General features: G+C 38.2%; 1 protein-coding gene across 2 annotated transcripts; it reads right to left on the bottom strand.

The window, feature by feature from the left end:
* Positions 1-223: 223 nt before the first annotated feature.
* Positions 224-20,160, bottom strand: MCCC1 (methylcrotonoyl-CoA carboxylase 1). 2 transcript variants are annotated; one of them, XM_027685399.1, is made up of 19 exons: positions 20,102-20,160; positions 19,077-19,123; positions 17,937-18,076; positions 17,423-17,518; positions 17,149-17,270; positions 16,023-16,170; positions 15,090-15,211; positions 13,842-13,953; positions 13,458-13,539; positions 12,587-12,714; positions 11,727-11,910; positions 11,106-11,215; positions 9,583-9,799; positions 8,770-8,856; positions 8,143-8,192; positions 5,821-5,958; positions 4,406-4,513; positions 3,343-3,414; positions 224-1,837 (listed from the first exon to the last, which is right to left on the bottom strand). In XM_027685399.1, the coding sequence occupies exons 1-19, from the start codon at positions 20,158-20,160 to the stop codon at positions 1,718-1,720; spliced, it is 2,142 nt and encodes a 713-aa protein (XP_027541200.1). In that variant the 3' UTR covers positions 224-1,717. The 2 variants fall into 2 exon arrangements, with proteins under 2 accessions (XP_027541200.1, XP_027541201.1); XM_027685400.1 differs by lacking the exons at positions 224-1,837; positions 3,343-3,414; positions 4,406-4,513; positions 5,821-5,958 and adding an exon at positions 7,471-7,783.
* Positions 20,161-23,037: the final 2,877 nt, after the last annotated feature.

Here is a 23,037-nt window from a genome sequence, read left to right as displayed (position 1 = left end):
ATGTTTCTATATGTAGATCCAATTTCTAGATAAAACAAGCCACTAACCTTACCTGCAGTGAAGCCCATCACAACTGCCTGGATTTCTGCCTCCCAAATGTGATCTGCAGACTGTGGTCATCATCAGATGATGCTACAGAAACAGCTGCTTAAAACCCTCTAATGTAATGCATGGACAGAAGCAACCAAGGAAGGAACAAAACGGAGAAAAACAAAAACAAACATTCAAAATTAAGCTTAATTTTTATTTGGCAGTAAATAAAAATCACTGTGGCAATACTCTACAAAATGATCAATATAATTTTTTGTTAGGTGGCCACAGGATTACAAGGAACATTGAAAAGTATTACAGTATGCTTTTAATATACAGTCCATCCAGAGCCAATTCTTTTTTATAATGTTTTTCTGCATTGCAGGCCAGGCTGCACAATTATAGAAGCAGATCAGAGAATTCCCCATGATGCTGTATGTTGATTCAGAAATGAGATTTCAGGTAAGTGTGAGGATCCATTTGCACAGATCTGACTACAAGTTTGGGATCACTGCAGCATCTGATGTGTTCCTTTCTGCAGTATAGACCATATTATTGAATTAAATTAGCATATCAAAACTTCACATGACAACCAGAACATCACATTAACTGAAAGGTAAAAATATATCCAAAGTTTGCAACAATTAAAACATATTTTTCTTTCCCTTTTCCTGTTTCTCTGAGGGGCTTTTAAATAAGTTAAAATAAATCTATAGCAAATGATCAGTATGCTTAGTCTGAGTATTTTCTTTGCATATCAAAAAACCTAACAATTTTCCCTTCTGAAACCCTGCAGATACCAAAAAAAAAAAAATCTATTATTCATAGTAATATTTCATGTTATTACAAGGACTGATGTACTTCATTCCAGCCAGTAAGTAACACAGAAGAACATGAAGAATATGGGAACAGTAATGAGGATTTTGAAGTCAGTATTTTATTTTGGCACACTTTCCAAGTAATAAATAAGCTTATCTTTCTATGTAACTTTACTTCATATTTAAAGTTCAAATGATATTTTTAGAAACCAACTTATGTTCCAACTTCAATAAGTGTAGCAAATGTATTTGAAAAATGCATTGTATCAGATGTTTTGAGGTATATTAAAATAATTTTTGAAATGCAAATTTTCACTACTCATTGAGGTAAACGGGAAAAAAAGATGTAACAGAAATGACCAAGAGGGATTCAGGGCTAAGGAAAAATCCTGAATTCCCTATTAAGGCAAAAACATAAGCCACAATCAGGGATTTTGCCAGAAAATGAATTCATAAAACAACTGTCTTCCTTCAGATTTCCTTCAAATCAGTCTTCTCAAATCTCAGGGAAAAAGGCAGCTGTGAATGAAGAAGCAGAAGAACCCAACCTGTCTGTCCCTTACAGTCCTTACTAACCTCTCCCATCCTTTGAGAGTTCCACATCTTTTTCCAGTCCGATGCCTTTCCACAGGCAAACGTAACCACTGAACAACAATCACACAGGTCCACGGGTTATAAATACAATTACAGGACAGTGATACCCAAATTCCACTGAAGTCAGCATAATTTACAGTCAACCTATGCAGGAAGTGCAGAGGAAACCAATTCCCCAATCTCTCATACAAAACAGTTTGCTGAAAATATAAAGAAGTCTTCTCCTGGGAGAAAATCAGCAAAGTAGAAAAAATGAAATGGACCTTCCTTGAATTTTATTTTGACTCGGCTTCTTCATCCACGAATTCCACCAGTGGAGCGTGTCTGTTGGCCTGAGCACCTTCTTGGAAATTAACCTTTTTTATCACTCCTGCCTTTGGAGCCCGTATGGTGTGCTGCACAAAACAGAGCAAGAGTGAACCAGCAGAGAACCTGGTTTTTTCCCTTCTCTCTCTCTCTCCAACAAATGCTAATATTACTCTTTGGTGCAATTAGAACTGAAAAACATTTCATTCCTTCCTCTGACACATTTATTTATTTATTTATTTATTTATTTTAAACCTTTTAAAACATTATACTAGTCCATTTTCAAGTTTTCTCATGAATATTTGATAAGTATACTGGGGACAAAAAATGCTATATAATGTTATATGATGAAGTATGAACAGCTGAATGTTATTTTACTTCACTAACAGTTTTTGTTATTGTAATAAATACCAAGCAGAAATAATACAGTTTTAATCCAAAATGTTAATCATATAGCAGATTAAGATCCCTTAAGAGGAATCTGCAGATTTACTAAAGATATTTTTGTTTTCTGGCCAGGAGGGGTCTTTACTGAGCAGATATTTGGCAAAATCCAGATAAAATACAAATACAGCTACTAATGACAGTAAACCAGCATGTTTACATACCAACCCCAAACTGGTTTGCTTGTTATTGCACCAAGGTAGTTTTCCATTGTAGCTTTGTTTCTTGGTATTTTTCTACATAAGGCTAGTCTAGTATCAAAACATTTAATACCACATAGTAAATCCTCACATCTAAGCCAAGACTCATGTAAATAATAATTTGCTTTTTAAATTTTACAATTTATATATGAATAGGACTTAAAAAATTGCACCTCAGATAATGTCAGTCTGAGGTATCAGCTGGAGAGGCACAAACACATTTAGTATCCAACTGCAAAGGATTTGGGGTCTAGGGTTTTTTTTGGTGCACAGTTGGTTTATTTCATGTAATTTTAGTATAATTTAAAAAGGACACAATAAGGGATGTTCTCAACAATGTTAGTTCTACTACCACAAACTGAGGTTTATTTTAAACTAATAGTCAAGTCAAATCAGTTAAGGCTAAAAAATCTGTAATTCAGTCAAACACTGTGACAAGATAAAATGGCCAAAGTGCTGGTCCAGTGAATGCCATGTGGACAATTACACAGAATCTTGAGTGTACTCTTGGTAAAACTTTATGTAAATAATAAAGATTATACACAAAGAACCCTGTACATATTTACAAAGTCTCCAGTAGCTAAATTTCTGTCAGAAGTAACTGCAGATATTCCATATGCTTGGATCAAATCAGTGAGCAAATATACACCTGGACAGTCTTCTGCTAGAGAAGTCAAAGGAGAGGAGGGGAGAGAAGGCCTGACACAGCTCACCAAATGCATGCTGAAACAGCTGCAGAATGCCATGGATTATATAATCATAATTTGTTAGCAAAATAACAGCAAATATAATCCTCTAAAATCTAGACAGACACAACACTCATTTCATAGCAGATGAAATGATACTGACATCTGCAAGCTACATCACACGTCACTAATGCAACCAAAAATTATAAAATTCTGACCAGATTTTTATTTTCTCAGTAATTAAAACCTTTATATGTCACTTACCTCCATTTTCATAGCTATCATAACCATTAGAGGATCTCCAGCCTGAACCTTATCCCCTGCCTTCACAAACACCTAAATTCAAGAGAAAATTGGGGAAAAAAAAAAAATCATTCTTGTCTATGCCATTAACAATCCTCAGCTGGATCTTGACTAGCACAATCCACACAGTGATTGTGGTTTTGCAAAACAACCTCATATTATTTTTATTATTGCTGAATTGGGTATGAGAGTTCTCTAGATGACACTTAAGGGAAGTTAGAGCTACAGAGAGAGGTTCAGTGCCAGCTGCCAGGACAAGCAGGAAGACATTTACCTATCAAAGATGGAACACTAGAAGAGATGATGTATATTTGACCCTTTCTGGCTTAAGCATTTCTATTTTGAGAAAGTGCAGGACCTCCTCCTGGAGCCAGTCCCTAAAGTCTTTTAAAAAACAACACCCAGAAAGAAGATGGCAGAGCCACCTTGTTATTCAACTATAACTGATTTAGAGTGTTCACTCAGTGTGTAGGAGATCCATGTTCAAGGTACTTGACTCTCTGAAAGGGTTCATGCTTTTTCATTGCTACCAGAATCCCTTAACCACTAAACTCTCATGGAAATCTCTTCTGTGGAAACTTTGTCACTGTACAGAGAAATACATAAGACTTTCTGAGCTAAAGAAAAACAAATAAACACACAGCTTAACAAAAAGGCAATTCTGAGTATTTCCTTTTTTGCAAGTGCATCTCTTAACTCGCTCTTTTGTTAGATGAAATGAATCAAACAGTCTCTAACACTTCAGGGACCTTCAACTTAAAAAGTAATTAAGATGAAGAAAAAATTAGTTAAGCAGTAGCATTAGTTAAATATTCAGAACTTCCAGAGCTCTAGAGAAAGAAGACTGGAAGCCTTAAAAACTCTTGGGTGGCTGCTGAAAACTCAAGAGTAAACAAGGCTTTTTCCAATTAGAAGTCATACAGCACTGGCATTTCAGGCTCTGATTCCTTCCTGGCAGTACAGAAGCACCATTTCTGGAAGAGTGAACTTGGAATTCACTTCCCACCCATGTTATTATAATTACCTTTTCCACTGTGCCTGTCATGGGTGCTACAGCACCACTTTGCTCTCCCCCTGAGCTCACTGCAGACAAGTACTTGGGCACAGGGAGGCCAATCTGAGCACTGCCTTCCTACAGGGAGAAAATCCAGGACAGGTGAGTTAACAGCATAAAATCCCACCACCAGTACATGTTCTGACATTCAGGAATGAACAGATCCAGCCTTGCTCTGAGGGTGGCAGAGCCCTGGGGTCAGGGCAGCAGGAGGACTGTCAGCAGCTTTGCCAATGTCTGAGGCCTTAAAAGTCAGGCTGCTGCTGCTGCTAAGGGTCAGCAAGGAAGGAACTCCTGTGGAAAAGCAGCTTCACATGGATCTTTTTTGTACAAAACCCATCTTGCACCTCCCCTATTCATGCAGCAACAGTGCAGAAGGTTTTAGAAAATGTATAAAGGCACAAGGGGCAGGCAGGTTGCTGCAACAAAGAAGAGAGACATTGCCAATAAGAGCTTCACAACTTACAATAACATGAATTCAGTGCTAATTCAGTAATAAATTCTCACTGTTATTCAAAATCCCTTAAGTGCTCTCACACTTGGTGCCCAGAGTTCCCCAAAGACTCATTCTCCCCCACACCCTACCCATACCCTAAAACTGCTGTGATTTCTTCTAGATCCCCCACCCCTGACTCCACTCTGATGTCACAGGAGAACTGAGCTTTGCCATTCCAGCACGAGTTTCTTAGTCCTCACCACTGGAGCAGCAAAGTTTTCACTGCATTCTGCAGAAAGTCTTAAGGGGCTCAGGGCTAGAGGTTAATTACTGAAACTAACACATAATAATTTACTTACTTAGATTACATTTTTATTGAGTTACTTTAGGGCCTTGCAACCTTTTGAACTGCATATAAAAAATTACCAGCCTAATAATGGAAATTAGGGTACATCATCTTTCAAATGTCATTTGCATATATGCAACAGATATAATGCCATGGTAGCTCATAATTCCATTCTTTTAATATTAGCTGAAGTTATCTTTCCTCAGACCAGTATCAATTTATTTCTTGTCATATAATTTAAAAAAATGAAATTAAAATAAAAGTTACAAGCACTTTCAAATAATTGTCAGTTTGAACTAATTGCTACTGTTCTATGACAAACTTAAATACCTGACAATTTTAATATTTTGTGTTCCCTCCTCCTAAGCCATCATTTGCAATTCACCTCATTGTATTTTATCTTTCTAAAAGTAATTTTCTCACTCATGGACCATAAGCAGTGAACTTCTAATTAGACCTATAAATCCAGCAAGTATCAAAACATTACAGGTCAAAGTAAGAAACTGAAATTATGATTCACATTCTCTTGCAATTTATATTCCTCATTTTCATGGATAAAATTCTGAAATTTTAAACTTGTGATAATAAAGAAAGGAACTTTACCGGAAAGAAGAGATAAATGGTGTTGTCCAAAATGACCAATTTGGCCTTACACACTGTTCCATTTACTGAAGAGCTCAAGTAAAGTGAATCACCTTCCTTCAACATCTCTCCAGAAATCAGGAACGTTTTATCTTGAATCTGAAAGTTCAATGCTTTTATAAGGACAAAGGTTAACCCTTCACGACCAATAAACCAAAAGACAGCATTTGTGCACTCATAACCTGTGATTCTTCATAGACAATTTTGGAATTAAAAGAAAAAATATTTTTAAATCTTATGTATCCTTTATTTTTCAGTTAAGAGACTGTATTCTGTATCCAATACAAACAGCTCAGAAAATTGTTCCCCCAGGACAATTTTTATCTTAAACAAAGATATACTATTTCTCAAGAACAAAAACAACCCCAGAATTATCAGTTCAGTGATGCTACTAACATCCAATATTTTTGATTTGTTGTAGCATCTTGACTTCAAACTGAAAATCCATACTACTCAGCTGACATCATGTTCCACGATGCTTTCCAAAACACAGGTTAACTTCCTCTGCCTTGGAAGACTGCAATACAAGAACTACAACATATTCAGTAAACCCACAAAGGAGCAGAGCAGTAATGGAAACAGTGTCAGTTAGACACCAAAACTGCAAAAGAAAGACCAGATGGAAAGGTCATTTATTTGTGAGAAACCCTTCAACCACATCAGTGGAAACTGCACCTCTGGCACAACCTCAGCATACAAAGACTGCAAGGATACAAACAAAAGTGCATTACATTTAACTGATATGTTTGCTTCTAAGTCTACCATCACTGGGCAAAGGATCAGAGACTTGCTGGTCTTTCAGGGAGGTAGGAGTAGAAGTAAAACTCAGTTTTTATTAAGTAGTCACATACTGTTCTTCCACTGAAAACATGCATTGAAAAGATACTGTTGATCTGATACTTATCCCTCAGAGGAAAATCATTTGATTGATGAGTATCCTGAGCAGGGGCACAAAATAGGGCAACACCCTTGGAAGCACTAAGTGCTTGCCAGATCCAGGGCCCAGCAACCTGCTCTGGTTGATTGGCCTCAGCACAGGTTTTGTAACACTCCAGAGGCAACGTCCTCCTCATAATCAGCTCCCAGTTATGTTTCTCCATCCTTTATCTCCAGCTTCTCTCCACTTCCATCTCAACCTCCGTTCCTGCTTCTTCCCTAGGAGCCTACATTCTCCCCAGCTGCACTTCCCTCCACAAATGGCCCCTACATCCCTTCCAGCCTCTCTTTACTTTTGCTGACATGACTTACATGAGACAAACCTCGAGTGTAAGAGCTCTGCAGCATCACATACGTAATTAATACACCCAAAATAACCTGGGTATTACTGGAGGGATGTGGATTATCTCAGTCTTTGTATCCATAGAAATAAGGGTGTGAGTTACCCAAGATGCTGTTATACCCTCGAAAGCACAGTAGTTTTCTCATTATTTTTTTGGTAGGCTCATCTCTACACAGTCTAAGCAGTTCATAAATACTTATTCTCCCAGTTTCCCTTTTCTGAATATTGGGAACAAGAAGCTGAACTACAGAGAGACTGCATTCTCCAGATGCTTTCATTCAGGGTGACAAATCTGAGAGAAAAAACACTGGACTACAAGTGATGCAAGGAGGATATTTAACACTCAGCAAAACACAACCTCCATAAGCCACACAACTGGACACTATCACATGTGCACACACAAAATTATCTATGTTTAAAGCATCTTGAGCTGTATCCTATAGGAGCTCTACAGCACAGACAAAGAAGCCAGTTCTATGGGGTATCATTCAATTATCTGACCGGAAGATTCCTCATCCCATTTGGTAACCACGTCTCAATTTCCATCTTCAAAATAAAATAAGTGTTATCCTACAGATAATGCTCTAGAGAGCTTTTATTTATGCCACAGGAGATCCATCTCATGCACAGAATAAAGCAGGAGTCCTGTGGAAAAAAAAGTCTTTTTAAATGCAGATTTAAATCTAACTTACTTACTTATTTTTAGGAAGACAAATTTAAGGAAGAGGAAAATGAAGAATAAGACCTTTAAATACTGAAAATACAAACACTTTTCTCAGCCTTATTTTCAGAAGTATTTTAGTAGCTCTTCCATGCCGATCCACCATCTACCAAAGATAATTTCAGGCTAAAATAACAGTCTACAGCAATGGCTGCAAGTAAGCCAAAAATAGAATCCTGTAACTGTAATCACCAAGCAACTTTAGTAACAGTTAATACTAAGATAAGTCTACAAGACACAGATTTTTTTATCTAATGAAATATCTGAAAAAATGGACTTGTACCTGCATTTTGTATGACCCATCTTGATTGTAAGTTACAGCTACATCCACAGCTGTTGAATAAAACAAAATATGTATATGTGAGTAGATTAATTACAGTATCTAGAGAATGATGACATATACACAATATTTACTTTATGTTTCTTAATAAAAACAAGACCTACCAACACTAAGAAAAGAACAAGTACTTTCAGGTTAGCTTTGTAGACACTGTAGCTTTCATACTGAATTTGAGACATGTTTTTCAAAGATGAGCACCTGAAGTTATGCTCTGAAATCTGTATTGTGTTATCTGGACAGAAAACAGGTTTGTGATGGGAAAGAGTTCTGAGCTTTTTCATACCAAAATGAAGTGAAAAAAAAAGTCAATGGCACTCAGCTCTTTTTAAAATGTCAACCTTATTCATTTAAATGATGAACAACAATGGTGTCATTTGAATTTGGTTTACATCTCCTCAAGATCTAACAGTGTGGATTAAGCATGCAATTCTGTGAATTCTCAGCTTAAATTGCACAGAACTCATACTGCTTCTATTTGCTGTTTCTTAGTCTGAATTTTCAAGCATCAGTTGAAATAATTTTATCCATCAAGTGCCTCCCTTCCCTCCACACACTTTCTTATTAACTTACTGTTTTCCCCATCCAGCAGAGACAGTTTTCTAGTATAACATATATTTATTCTTCTACCAGTGCTGGATGCAAATGGTGAGAATTTATCTAAAACACAAAATACACAGATATGTTACTTTCATTCTACTTCGCCAAAACACAATAACTCAGAACTTACTCCATAAAATCACTGTCCTACTGTTATTACCATCATACTTATAGTTTTACATTGCACATAAAAGATTGGGGAACCACTGTAGTCACTGAGAGTGACAATTCCTCAGTCTTCAACACTGAATAAGCTGATCTGTGTAACCCACAAAAACCACGACGCTGACAGCAGCACTAAGAAGGGGGGCGTTGGCTGCTCTCCATGCACACATCCTTGAACAGGACAAGAATGTGTGGGAGTTCAGTTACACCACAGCAGATTCTGATTAAACCTTAGGTGAAGGTTCCACCAAACCCCACTGCCTCTCCCACCCTGAGCAGAGTCAATTTTACGTCTGCAGACCTTGGGCCAGCTGTAGGAACAGCACAGGCAGATGGTCACAATTTGTGCTTGTCAAGAGCAAAGAGTGCACAGTGTCACTGACTAGGAATCCCAAGGTCTTCCAGATAATGCCTATCTGCAGTGCTGTGGGAAGTACTCTGGACATTACAGTGGGGATACATTCCATATCTGCCCCTTCACAAAATTTAGAGTCTTTGTAAATATCTGAGAGAGGCCAGAATGCAGAACCCTGAGCAGGCACAAAGTAGGTGAAAGAAAGAACATGCGAAGTAAGTAATTGCACATGAGCTCCCAAAATAAAACAAAAGAATGATCCTTACCCTCTGACTGATCTCTAAAAGCATCTGTTAGCATTTTCTCTTTCAGTATAAGCCCAAGAGCTGCCTGACACATAACTTCATGTGGAGTTGCCTTTTTGGTTGGAAATAGTTCATCATGGTGTTGAGGAATGAAATTAGTGTGCACGTTTCCAGCCTCAAACTGTGGGTGTCCTGACAGGCTCAGTAAGAAATCAATATTAGTGCTTAATCCTACAATCTGTAAAGAAACAGAAGCATAGTGCAAACTGAAGTTATGAATGAGCATGCAGCTTTCTGCTCAAGTTATGTATAGATAAGAAATGAGTATTTTTTCAGATAGCACCATCGAAACAAACTTCAGCAATAAAATGTAATTCATTCAACTGGTCTGTTTTATTACCAGTTAAACAAATGACTCTAAAAAGAAAAAACCACACAACAAACCAAATAAAAACCCCAAAGAGATGCCTTGCCAAAAGCACTCTGTTTTCTCAACACCACTTTTGTCCACTGTGAAGTTGAGGAAAACTTCCCAGCAACAGTAAAGGAAGGTAATTTAGGAAAAAACTCTACTGTTTTGAAAAAGCATGCTCTGAGTATTTAAAAGAACATTCCTAACTTGACAAGTGCTTCTTATGAAAAAATGAGTTACAATAGTGTCAGTATCTCATATTTGATCTTTTAATAGTAACAAGTGGGAACAGAGACTTTTATAAATTTACTAGATACTATCCATTTCCTGTACTGCAAAATACCTAAGCAAACAACATAATTATTTCAGAAAAATTAGTGAAACTGGTAACTATGTTATGCTGTCAACATGTACTGACAGAACTCCTAAGAAAAAGAATTCTCTTGGGTTTTTCCAGAATTTAACTCTTTCCCTTGAAGTAATTTTCATTTGTAGCTAAAACAATAAGGGGCCCGATATTTTCAATACTTGAATCACATTCATGTTGTTGGTTTAAAAGTGTAAATTAATTCTGCACAAATAATATTCAGTCTCATGTCAAGTCAAACCTTCTGAATTCCGCTTTTGAAAAGATACTATTTCTGTAGTTTTTATAGGGGGGGAAAGGGCATGTTTCTTAAAAAGAACTGACAGCATATTTCTTTACCACATGTTTAGTCTAAAAATTTAGTTATTTTTACAAATCAGAAATTACAGGCAAACACAAACACAAATTCCACTCCTTTAAGTTCAAGAGAGCTCACACTACAATGGAAAATGTTGTTTAACCTTCCTCTTCTACAAAGTCTCAGGTGCACCATCCAGCTGAAGAGATCACAAACTTAAAAATCTATGTGTAAAACTGGACTTCACACTTATTTCTACTCACACCACCTATAAAAACAGTTTGCAAATTAGGAAAAAAATACAACTTCTGCAAACAAATAATGAATGTGAAACAGTAGTGGCAATGCAAGCTCCCTCTTAGAAATCACTTTTGTTTTACTCTAGTATTTTATGCATACTTTGTTAGCTCCAGGTGTTCACAAAGTTAGCTCAAGATCTGAAATCACACTGGGCTCTTTCTACTTACATTATATTGGTGCAAACTGTATCTCAGCTTCCTCAGCGCCGCTTGCCGATCCTCAGCCCAAACAACCAGCTTTGCAATCATTGGGTCATAATGAACAGAAACCTCATCACCTAAAATATGTGAATAAAAGAAATGCTGTAACACTAAACCAAGTATTTCTGAAAGTTGGTAATGCAAGGTACTGGACACCACATGGTATCAAACGGGGACACAATTCATGGCCACATTTCTCTAGAGATTAAAGTTCTTCGAAGACATGATGATGTGACCTGGCATTTCAATTTCAAGGACAACTTCAGTGCAGACTTTGTAGATATAACACTACTCAAATCCAGTTTTCTTTGTTGCAATCAGAATGCAGGATTGATAAATTGTGAGGAGAATATAGGCAGCATGATCCAATGGATTTTACTATGGATATAGGTAAAAAAAGAGGTAAATAAAATAGTCAGTGATTGACCAAAAATACATGGACAATTACAAGGAGGAATAATTCTGTATGGATTTGTCTTTATAGCAACACCCTGTCAGACTAACTTATTTAGGCCAAAGAGGGAAATGCTTACAAAGAAAACATTTTGATATTAATTATTTCTTATACATCACGGCCTTCAGTGTTACCTTGTCTGACTCCAGTCTCTATCCTGGTGAAACGATCTGCAGGAGGGGTGGATAAGTGCAACAACGGCCCAGCTCCTGGCATAAAGTTATTATTAGGGTCTTCAGCATATATTCTGGCTTCAAATGCATGGCCCTGGAGCAGGATCTCTTCCTGCTTTAGGGGAATCTTCTCTCCTGCTGCAACCTGAAAACAGCAGTTTTTTTCTTTAATGCAGGATCAATATTCTGGAGTGCTGATGGATGAAATATTAAATATCTTTCTTCTAAACACGAACAACTAGAAAGCACATTAAAAAAAGCAAAAGCAGAAAAAAATGGTGGGTCATAAAAGACTAATTCTGAAGTCACTCCTTCCTTTTTTGTGGAAGCCACCAATCAAAGGATTTTGAATTATTATTGTGTAAATTTACTGCCTAATATTTCAGACAGCTAAAACATAATGAAAAAAAAAGTCTAATGTTTTTCTACTGGTTATGTCAAAAAATAAATTATTTAAGTTTTAGCCTGGTCAACTAAGACAAGATTTTATTAGACAAAAATTGCTCCAAAAGCAGATGATAAAATGGGTTACTGGCAGCCAGCACTACCAGCACGAACTGTAAGGTCTCTAAATACACTTAAAAAAAAGGTTTTTTCTCTACACAACTGGGAGAAGACTTTGTTGAAATTCAGAGCATCTACACAATGCTCACATCAAATACAGCAATGTGAGATGTTCCTCTGGAGCAAAGGAAACTCTACCCTGTTGGCTGAACAGGAGATGAGGATCTGGAAACCCATCTGTTCTCTCACAGGCAGTATTACAGAGCACCATTCACCACTCAGGAGGAACCTTACATGTAAAAACAATTAACACTCACCCTAAGTTGCCATTCCACCAAGTCAGTGCCAGTGATCATCTCTGTAACTGGGTGCTCTACTTGCAGTCTGGTGTTCATCTCCATGAAGTAAAAATTATGTTGGGAGTCCATAATAAATTCCACTGTTCCTGAAGTATTTAACAGAAGATACTATTCACCAAATAGTATCTATGACACTTAATTTAATTATGTCAGGACAACACTATTATTTCCAAATCAGATAGACTGAATTTCATTAAATTCTCTACAATTTATCTAAAAGGGTCACAAAATTGAGGCCTGAAAACAGAAGAGTTGTTTCCTTTTACATTTACATGGCCTGTGCTGTTTAGTAGGCATTCTCCTCTACAATAAAAGCTGCATTTCATTAGCACTTTAAAATGTCCATCAGGACTCTCTAAAGTACTGTTAATATTTATAGACTGTGTAATTATTTTTTAAAAATAAGTAACCAAAGAAATTAGTGAGAAAACAAAGTCACAAGTAATTCTGGGAGGTTATTTTTCATCTGGGAAATGGTGTGGACTTTACACTGATTTGTGTTTTTCTTTTAAAGGCTTTAGTGTTTGAATATAAAGGATTATTCTTTGTACGATGAAATTATTTTTTGAAGTTACTAACTCATAATGCTCAGTTTCCAACAGTCGACTTGATTGAATTATTTGCTCTGAAATTTTTTCTTCCTTTTCTTCGGCTGCCACTGGTGTTGAGCTCAGGTATGCTAATTTAAATTTGTAATTACATCAGAACTATGTGATTACTTGCTTGAACCGCAAAAAACTCGGGGCATGTGCGTCATACTCTGAAACAATCAGATGCCATTTGCTTGAGACTTCAACTCTCATTAAGTTAAAAGCCTCCACAGACTTACCTGCTCCCACATAATTCACTGCTTTGGCTGCTTTGACAGCGGCTTCTCCAAGTCTCTTCCGAACTTCTGGATTAATTCCTGGCTGTAAATAATAATAATGGAAAAAATTATAAATTATTGTTAAGTTTGGTGATAATAAACCTAGTATGTGTGAATATTTTGCAGTATTTAACAACTGTAGTGAAGACACCTATATAATTTTTCCTTGAGAATCCTTTTCCTAAAGAAAGTTGCTTTTTCAATTAGAACATTTTCTGCAGCAAAATTAAAACAGGTCTAAGAATTACAAATAAAGTACTATCAACTAAATAAATGTGATGGGGGATTATTAATTACTTTAAAAATATGTCGGTTCATAAAAAATATTAAGAACTTTCTGCTCACCCCTGGTGCCTCTTCAATGATCTTCTGATGCCTCCTCTGCACGCTGCAGTCTCTTTCAAACAAATACACTGCATTGCCATGCTGGTCACCAAACACCTGCACTTCAACGTGCCTGTTCCATAAACATAAATGTTTCAATGTATTTCAATAAAACCCCAATCCTGTGACTGATTTCACTCAAACAGACTTTGAACTTGTACATGGCCTTGTGCGCTCCAGTAGGACTTCTCAGAGGTTTAAGTGTCTGCCCTCAAATAAATGCTGAAAATATAGAAGTGAGGCTGCTATTACGCAAGATCTCAATTGTTTTAGACTTCCTTGATGTCCCAAATGAAACAGGATTCTAAATGCCAACTACTGCATTGAAATCTTGTAAGCTGTGGGATAAACGAGGTACATATCCGACAGCTGCCTCCTCTTTATTAGTTATTATTATAAAAGTGAAACCACTCCACTGTTATTTGATAATGATGATTTCCTTTCCCCCATCATTTACTGTGTAGCAATGCACAAGAGGCAGCAGCAGCCCTGGCTCAGCAATAACATTGTTTATTTCAACACACCATTTCAGAGGACAACTATTAGGTGGCAGAATTTTGTTCTATGTATAAAGCTAACAAAAATATGTCACCACTGTGACAATCCTCTGATACTGGCAAAAGAAATTCCCCAGGAATGAGATTTTTCTCATGCCCATCTGACAGCATAAGGAGGCCCTTAGTTTCTTTAAAATAAATGCTTTCTTTATAGTGATGCTTCAAGAAAAACAGATGTAAAGTGCAAGATTATCAAACAGATCTATGTGAGAAGTTTTTTATAAAAAATAAATTAGCTCAGTTTCAGAGGCCAGACATGAGATGAAAACTATCCCTTCTGTTTTAAATATCAAAATAAAGGAAGATTAAATAACTACTTTAGGACACCTGAGGGCAGCAGAAACACCATGACAGCTTAACTCAGGTCTGTGGTTGAAGTATTATAAAGTGATTTTTTTTCTAGATGTAAATCAAGTTTAGAAAGCTCACGCACTGCCATGTCTCCCAAACAACTGTATTTTAATTCCTAGCATTCAAAACAAAGTCACTACAAAAAATTCAATACATTATAAAAAAATATGACCAAATTAACAACTGCCATAGTGCAAATAAAACATACAAGACCAATTTTCATCCTACTACTAAACCAGTTATGTTTGTTCAACCATAGAATAAACATTACAGTGTTTATATTGAAATATCTGTTTCTCACCTTGGATTATCTACAAATTTCTCAATCAGCATTGCATCATCATTGAAAGACTTCTTTGCTTCTCTCCTTGCTGATTCTAGTTGGTCCAGAAACTCCTTCTCTGAATGAGCAATTCTCATGCCCTAAAATACAGAAAAAAGCCTTTCTAAATGTCTGAAAATAGGGTATACAATGAAAATAGTTGTTGCACACAAATGGCAAGAAATGAGCTTAACAATAACTCTTTTCCCTCCTTTCTTAAACTTTACTAATATTGTGTATCAGCTTCCAGTAATATAATCCTTCTAAGTCCCACTCAAAGTGCCATAAAAAGTGTGAAAAATAGATATATCACTCCATTGATATGGGTGAGGACAAAACTCAATTTTATTCTCAGATATAATAGGACTTTTCCAAGTTTGGCAAAGAAAAACTCGTTTATTACAAAACAAATATAGCTATTTTGAAAATAATTAAAATTCTCTACATGTCATTTTATAGACATTTCAGAGTAAAATCAGATTTAGACTGGGAATTCACCACACATTATAGACAAAAATATTTAAATGGTATTTCTAATCACTTCTTATACATTTAAAACTGTTAACATTTAAAACTGTTAACAAAAGAAGTAACAGAAGTTATCACAAAGTAACAATTTAAAGTTATCTAATTTCACACAAATCCATAGGACAACTTTTCTGCTTATGTGAATTGCTGGAGATCCATTGAAATAAATAAAACTCTCCCAGTTTATTCCAGCTACTCACCTTCTGCCTGACTGCACAATGAACGGAAATGAGATTTCATAGTGCTAGATTGGACATCAATAATGAATTTTAACAAAAAGCACTTTTCCAGTTTCTTTGTTTTCAGATTTCTTTTAGAATATTCAGTTGCAGATACTGAGACATGATCACTTTATGGCATGTGATGAACAGATTAGTTCCTTACCTTTCCTCCACCCCCACGAACAGCTTTAATCATTACTGGGTATCCTATTCTCTTGGCATGTTCCTTTAGACACTCATCTGATTGATCTTCCCCGTGATAACCTTCAACAACAGGAACGCCAGCAGCAGACATTATAGCTTTGGAAGTGCTTTGACAGAACAATTTTATATTTAGAATGATAATAACATTTTTTTTTCTTACTTTAAACTCCAAACCTGTATATGTTCCCAATGCTAACTCTCTTCTTGAAAGCATTTCCACAGTAGACCTCGACAGGACTACTTGCATAGGTGGGTTACATAGGATTGGACTGTAATTAATCACATGCTTCAAACAGGGATTTTTTTTTCTCCAAGCCCTCCACATAAAAGCAGGAGTAAGTTTCAGTTCTGCTGTTCTTTCCTGTCTTTTGACCCACATTGTAGAGGCCAAACCCTAAAATTTTCAAACTACAACACTGTATCCTGCCAAAACCATATCTGAAGTTGTACAAAGGCAAAACACTTTTCATGATACAGCTGGATTCACACCACACATCAAACATTCGAGCATAACAACTCTAACTTCAAATATACATGTAGAGCTCGTTAAATTACAGAGGTAATTTACTCTCACATTACAAAGTGATAAAAAATTAATTCTCTCAAATTACTATTATACAGCTCATGTGTTAGTAATAACCTCATTTCCACATTCTTGATTTATACTTCATACCCTAAAAGCATTTCTTTGATCTAAGTAACTAAGGTCCTCGGTGATGAACTAAACTTACCACCCCATTTTCCATGAGCCACAATAACCCCAATGATGTGGTGTTTCTTTTCCACTGCTCTTTTGACTAACATACAAAACATCCAATCTGACCGCTGAATGCCCCAGTTCTGGAAAAGCAGAATCATTACTTATTTAATTACTGAAATCCTAATAACTGAACAAGTTCGACTGTGTCTATGTCTATTGGAATCCCATATCTATAGACCTGAAGTTTATTCCTTTGAAGAAAGCCATAAAAATAATATACAGTGAAAACTGATAGAATAAAGCAATTATGACACTGGTCGTTCGTTAACAAAATTAGCTTTGCCAAGCTGTAAATTGGATAACCACATAAATCAGAAAGAGATACCTCTTAATACCCATATCTCTGATAGCAGATGAAGGTGGACCTATGAAGATGATTCCCTGTTGCTTGCACAGCTCTGCAAACTCTGTGTTTTCTGAGAGGAAACCATAACCTGGATGAACAGCCTAAAATAGAATAACGTTACCAGCCTATTTTTGTATCAGTTTAGCTTAGAAAACTCAGAAACTTCAGTAGTGTCAAGGAAACTCAAGATGGGTAAAAATAAAGAACTAAAGACATGAAAATATGAGAAAACTGTAGGTTCTGATCTACTCACCTGTGCTGCTGAGACCTTGGCCACCTGCAGTATTTTCTCCATGGCCAAGTAGCTCTGCTGTGAGGGTGCTGGACCAATGCAATATGCTTCATCTGCCTGATTTAGAAGAAATACATAGGACACAGACTGTTTATTAGCAAATTTGAATTTTTTGAGATGATTTTATTTGTCACACTGCTGGCACACAGCAGTTTAAATCACTGCCTCTCCTCATGAAAGGGCTCAACTGAGTGAAACAAATTCTGACTTTCTTCCCAAAATCAGAGTCCATTCTCTAACCTCTGGCTGCTCTGGAGTTAGAGAGCCAAAATTTAATATCCCTTCCTGTATAGCTGTCAGGTGTTGAGACAGAGACCAGGCAAACTTTTCATCAATTCAAGGAAAACTTGGCAGTAACTCTACAGAGGTGAAACTCAACTGCACCAGCACCCAAATCTGCTTTCACACGGAACTTGTCAATAGGAAATACTGTTGTGAATGAACATAAGTCACAAGCACAATGAATATACTTCACCATTGCTACGTGCATGGAATTTCTGTCTGCTTCACTATAAACTGCCACAGACTTCACACCCATTTTCTTCGCTGTTCGCATCACTCTGCAGGCGATTTCTCCTCGGTTTGCGATGAGAATCTTCCCTATGCTGTGGCCTCCTGTTTAAAAGGATGAACCACAGTAAGAAACAGATCCTTAAAAACGTTCCTGGAAACACAGCAATTTTAAAATGATGATTTCTTTTTTCATAATTTATAGTGTTTATGCACTTCTTCCAACAATGAAGTTGTTTCACTCAAAACTTCATCCTAAAAGCATTTCCATGCTACTCTTGGATTTTTTTCCTTAGAGTCCTTATGCAGAAGTATGTTTAAGCCTTTTTTAAAGATTTCCTTTTTTAGAATCCAAGAAATATATTCTAACCCTAAAAAAACACTTAAACATAAAAGCTGATGCTTATATTTCTGCTGTGTATTCCCTGGACTAACTAAGAAACAATCAACACCTGTGTTGTGTCCTCCCCAGGGGAAGCAGTTGACATTTTCCTGAAGAGCACTGTTCCCCATTCGTGCAGTCACAAAGAAAGAACAAGGTATCAAGTTTTTTGTTGTTTGGGTTTTTTAAGCAGTGACTTACAAGCTCCTACAAAGTCTCAAGACAGCAAGTACAACTTGATAAAGTGTAAGGTCAGCACTGCCAGAGACTTCACAGTCAGAACTCAGTAGCTTAAAACTCACTAATTAAAATGAAGATAGATCTCTGAAATCTAAAACCTATCTTTTTCGTCAACATGACAACAGAATGAGTTTAAATCATCTTGCTAAATAATTTTACTCTCCTTCGTATTTTGTTTAAATGCTATTATGCCTTAAAAAACAATTCTCACAGACTTTGCAACACTTGTATCAGCAAAGGAAAACATCACAAAAACAAATAGTTTTCATAAAGTTCAGTTTACCTAAATATGACAGCTAAAATTATTCAAAATGATTTCTGCTAGGTTAGCTACAGGCTACTTTTTTCAAGAACTATGAAGATATGAATATTTATTAAAAAAACCCTACAGTTTTTCAGCAACTAATGCTCTAAAACTAATTGTAAAACCATCCACATTAAACAGCAATTTAACCTAGTAGCCAAAGAAATTAAATTTCATACCTATCGTTGAGGCCCATTTCACAAATCCTTGCACTTGGTTCCATTGCCTGTGCAATTATAAACACACAGAAGTGTTACAAATGCATATGAAGAAGTGGCAACTGAGCTACTTTTATTTCCAGGTGAGAGAACAACAGCACTGAAATAGCCCTGAAGCTTTTGATACATTTGTTTACATATTCAGGTACAACAAGGAAAGTTGTACAAACTTCACCAGATGGCTCCTCCACTGCTTTCATTTAGATACAGTAAAAATTATCCCCTTGCTTTTTTAGCAGCATTAAAACAGAAAGTCAAGTTTTTTTGTTTTTTTCTTAAAAAAAGTCTTTTAGTGGACAGAACAGCCAACATCTGGCGTTTATCAGAGAGGCCAACTTAAACTATTTGGGAAAGAAGATGTTGACAACCACAAAATAGAAACGCTTAAAACGGCAATAGGAGCTGTGTCTATAGAGAAAAAGTGCAAGAGAAAGAATGTGAAGGCAGCAAGAAAGAAAAGCTGTGGAGACTTTCAGAATCCTAAACCTCAAACGACTAATACTAACAAAAAGGGGTAGCCAAGGTGAAGCGGCTGGATGAAACTGTGAAAGCAGTTAATTAGTGCATAAATCAACTCTGGAATTTGGGATCAAGTCCAGACAACTCTGAAGCTCTGTCGGAGCAAAAAGGCACCACACAACTAAGCCTCAGTTTTAATAACGAGAGAGGGATTTTTGCGCACTCCCCAAACTTCTCACTTCCCCAGCTTGTACCACTCAGGTGCCGCAGGTGAGCACAGGCTGCGGACAGACCCCCGAGCGCCGGGGCAGCTGCCACAGCGATCCCTTCAACCGCGGGGGGTTTCTTCGCTCTCCCTTCCCACAGAGCAGCCCGGGGCGCCGGTGTCCTCCCACACGCCCAGCAGAGCCCCCTTCCCTTCCTCCCCCCGGCAGCCCAGCTCGGGGCTCGCTGTAGGCGGCTCCCGCCGGCCCCTCCTGCCCTCGGCCGGGCCCTCCCCGGCACAGCCGCCCCCAGCCCGCACTCACAGCCGCCTCAGCGCCCTGAGGCCGCCGCGGCCCCGCTCGGCCGCCGCCGCCAGCGCCATGTTGTGGGCGGAGGGTGTGTGCGGCCCTGCCCGGCCCGCAGTGGCTGCGAGGAGGGGGCGGGTCACGGCGGGCGGGGACCGGGGAGAGCCCTCGGGGGGCAACGGGGCTCGTCACGGGGAGGGGACCCTAGCGCGCCCGGTGCCCGCTCCGGGACAGCGGGGAAATGGCTGGCGGGAGGCGGGGTTGGATGACGCCGAGAAAGTGGGCGCTCAAACAGCAGACAACATAAATTTCCTATAAATGCGAAGCGATGCGCGCCGCCCAAGGACTACCGAGTTTATGGGTGCGCGGGCGCTGGGCTGAGCGCGCTCCGTCGGGAATGACATCCGGGGTTGTGATGGAATAGCGACGCGTGAACGTGAGGGTTGTTGGGAAGGGCACGGGGATCCGAGGGCACCAGAAGGTCCCTGTGCTCAGGTCCAGATCCCTGGATCAGAACTGCGCCGTGTGGATGAAGCAGGTCACGGAGCGGTGGAGTCAGCACGTTCTGCCTGCTCATGGACACAAAGCCGGCTGGGTCCGTTCTGCTCCCGCAGGCATCGGAGCTTTGCAGCTCATAGATTTGAGTGGGAAGGGACATCGAAGATCATGCAGTTCCAACCCCCTTCCACTATCTCAGGTTGCTGAGAGCCCCATCCAACCTGGCCTTGGACACTTCCAGGGATGGGGCATCCACAACTTCTCTGGGCAACCTGGGCCAGTGCCTCACCACCCTCACAGGGAAGAATTTCTTCCCAATATCTGTTAGTTTAAGGCCCAGCTCACCTCACTGCAGAACCTTGCTAAACCTGGCCCGCCCCAGCACGGTCAAAATAAGTATTTCTAGTTGTTTACAAATGGTGAAGCAGCCGTGCTTCTTCACCAAAGGAATACACAAGCTATTAATTGCAATAGCGGCAGCGTTTAACATGTCTTATGTGTTCTTGTACTCTGAAGCATTAACAAAGATTTTTACATAAGGAGCATTCTTCATATGCAAGCAATCTCTGCTTGTTCCACTGTTGCTATTTTTAACTTGCCATGGTGACCCCTCACACCAGGGACTGGGTGGTTTAAGTAGGTTAAACAGACACCAGATCAGCTTGGGGAAATTGTACAGTCCTTTGGCCCTGACTGCAAGGGGTGGTGGGCTCAGCACTTGCTCTAAGGATAAGATTTTAAAAGCGAAATTATTAAGTGATGCTTCCACTTTTCCATAATTCATTAACTTCAATCTTTTTCACATAATGTGCTGACACTGTAAATCCTACTTTTGTCTTTTGAAACCCAGATTTTTAAAGTTGCATGTTTAATTTATCTCTAAACACAAGATGGCAGCATTTTATGTAGTTTAACTACTGAATATTGGGAAGAGCTATAGATATTTTATAATACCTAAATCAGAGATGGTGGAGGAGTTGATGCTTTTAACAAAACTAATGAAAATTACAAACTCATTTATATTGCAAATCTGCTCGTGGAAGGCATTCTGCAAGCATGGCTTTTAGGGCTTGCAAAGTCTAGTGGAATCACCAGATTGTACATGCAGATGTTTGAAAGTGCAGTGTAATAACACTGAAATGAAAAAATAATAATTTTCTCACTGACACCAGTAGTATGTTTAACGTGCATATACATAGACAGAAGCACTGTGATGAACCTAGTGATGCATGTAGGTTGGATGGGCAACATTTTAAATTTTATTGTGGAAGTTTGGCGTATTTTGAAAGCTGCTTTGATTACTAATATGAGTAGTTTTCTCATTATCATTTTCTCCCATGAGCAGATTGTGTAAACCATAATTTGAAATATGAAATCATTTTCCTTGAGCAGATGAAAAAAATGTCATTCCATAGCAAAATAAATGAGGTTAAACTTTGGCTGGACTCATGATGCATAATCTTCAAAAATTTTTGTGGTATAGGAAAGCCCCAGCAAACCTGAGATTCAAAACTAAGATCTAATAAACACAGATATTCTTCCTCAGGTTGAACAATTTCCTTTTTCCCAACAGCCATTTATTTTTGTTTTGCATGTTGGAAATGCAACCTACTCTTTTTTAAAATTGTGAAGAAAAAGGTAAGTAAGAAACTGAGCCAATTAGATTATAATTTAATAAAGTACTTGGGATCTACCAACTTCATAGGCAATAACACTTGCAGAAAAAGAGAAGTGTAGGTTTTGTGACATTTTGTGGCTGGCTGGGAAAGCCCAGATGCTCATGAAAGCCCAGGAGTGTTATGTTGCTGTGGCTGATAACTTGAGACACACGTGCCCCTGCCTTGTTAGCATGCAGTTCTGATGGTTGAAAGAAAGTGTAGTCTGCAAGTGTCTTGTCACCTTGGTTGTGAAGGGTTAACTCCTTAGAAATCTTTCTTTCCTCACTCTTGTTATGTTGCTCAAACTGATGCTTAAATAAATACTCCTTATATTTTCTTCTAGACACTCGTGATGTAAAGGTTTCTTCAATAAATTCCAAACCTTTGTGCTTCTTGGACACAAGATGGGGGCTTTTTGCCTTCAAAGTAAAAATGGTTGACTCTTCCTTCATCTACCCCTAAACTTTGCCAAGAAAGAGAATTTTGAGACATCTAGCAGCCCTTGAGGGTCTACTTCACACACACCAGTGCCCAGCTTCTAAAACTGACACGAATAAGAGAGGAACCTCATCCACTAAATAGGTGTAAGCCTGGCACCAAATTTATTATTGTACCAGACCAAGCAAGTGCCAGAGAGCAGAGCAAACTGCCCCTGCTCTCCAGGCAGCCCTGCTTTTCTGCTCAGGGACAGATCAAGGGGCTTGTGAAGTTTTCAACCTGTGACCTGTAGCCATAAGTTGTCTATCATGGGGGGATGTGCACTGACACCAGAAATGACCAGTGAAACATAATTCTGAT

Source organism: Neopelma chrysocephalum, unplaced genomic scaffold (genome assembly GCF_003984885.1).
Source record: "Neopelma chrysocephalum unplaced genomic scaffold, ASM398488v2 Primary Assembly neopelma1_69, whole genome shotgun sequence".
NCBI lineage: Eukaryota > Metazoa > Chordata > Aves > Passeriformes > Pipridae > Neopelma > Neopelma chrysocephalum.
The sequence above is the reverse complement of the archived record's forward strand: the minus strand, read 5'-3'. Positions and strand labels throughout refer to the sequence as shown.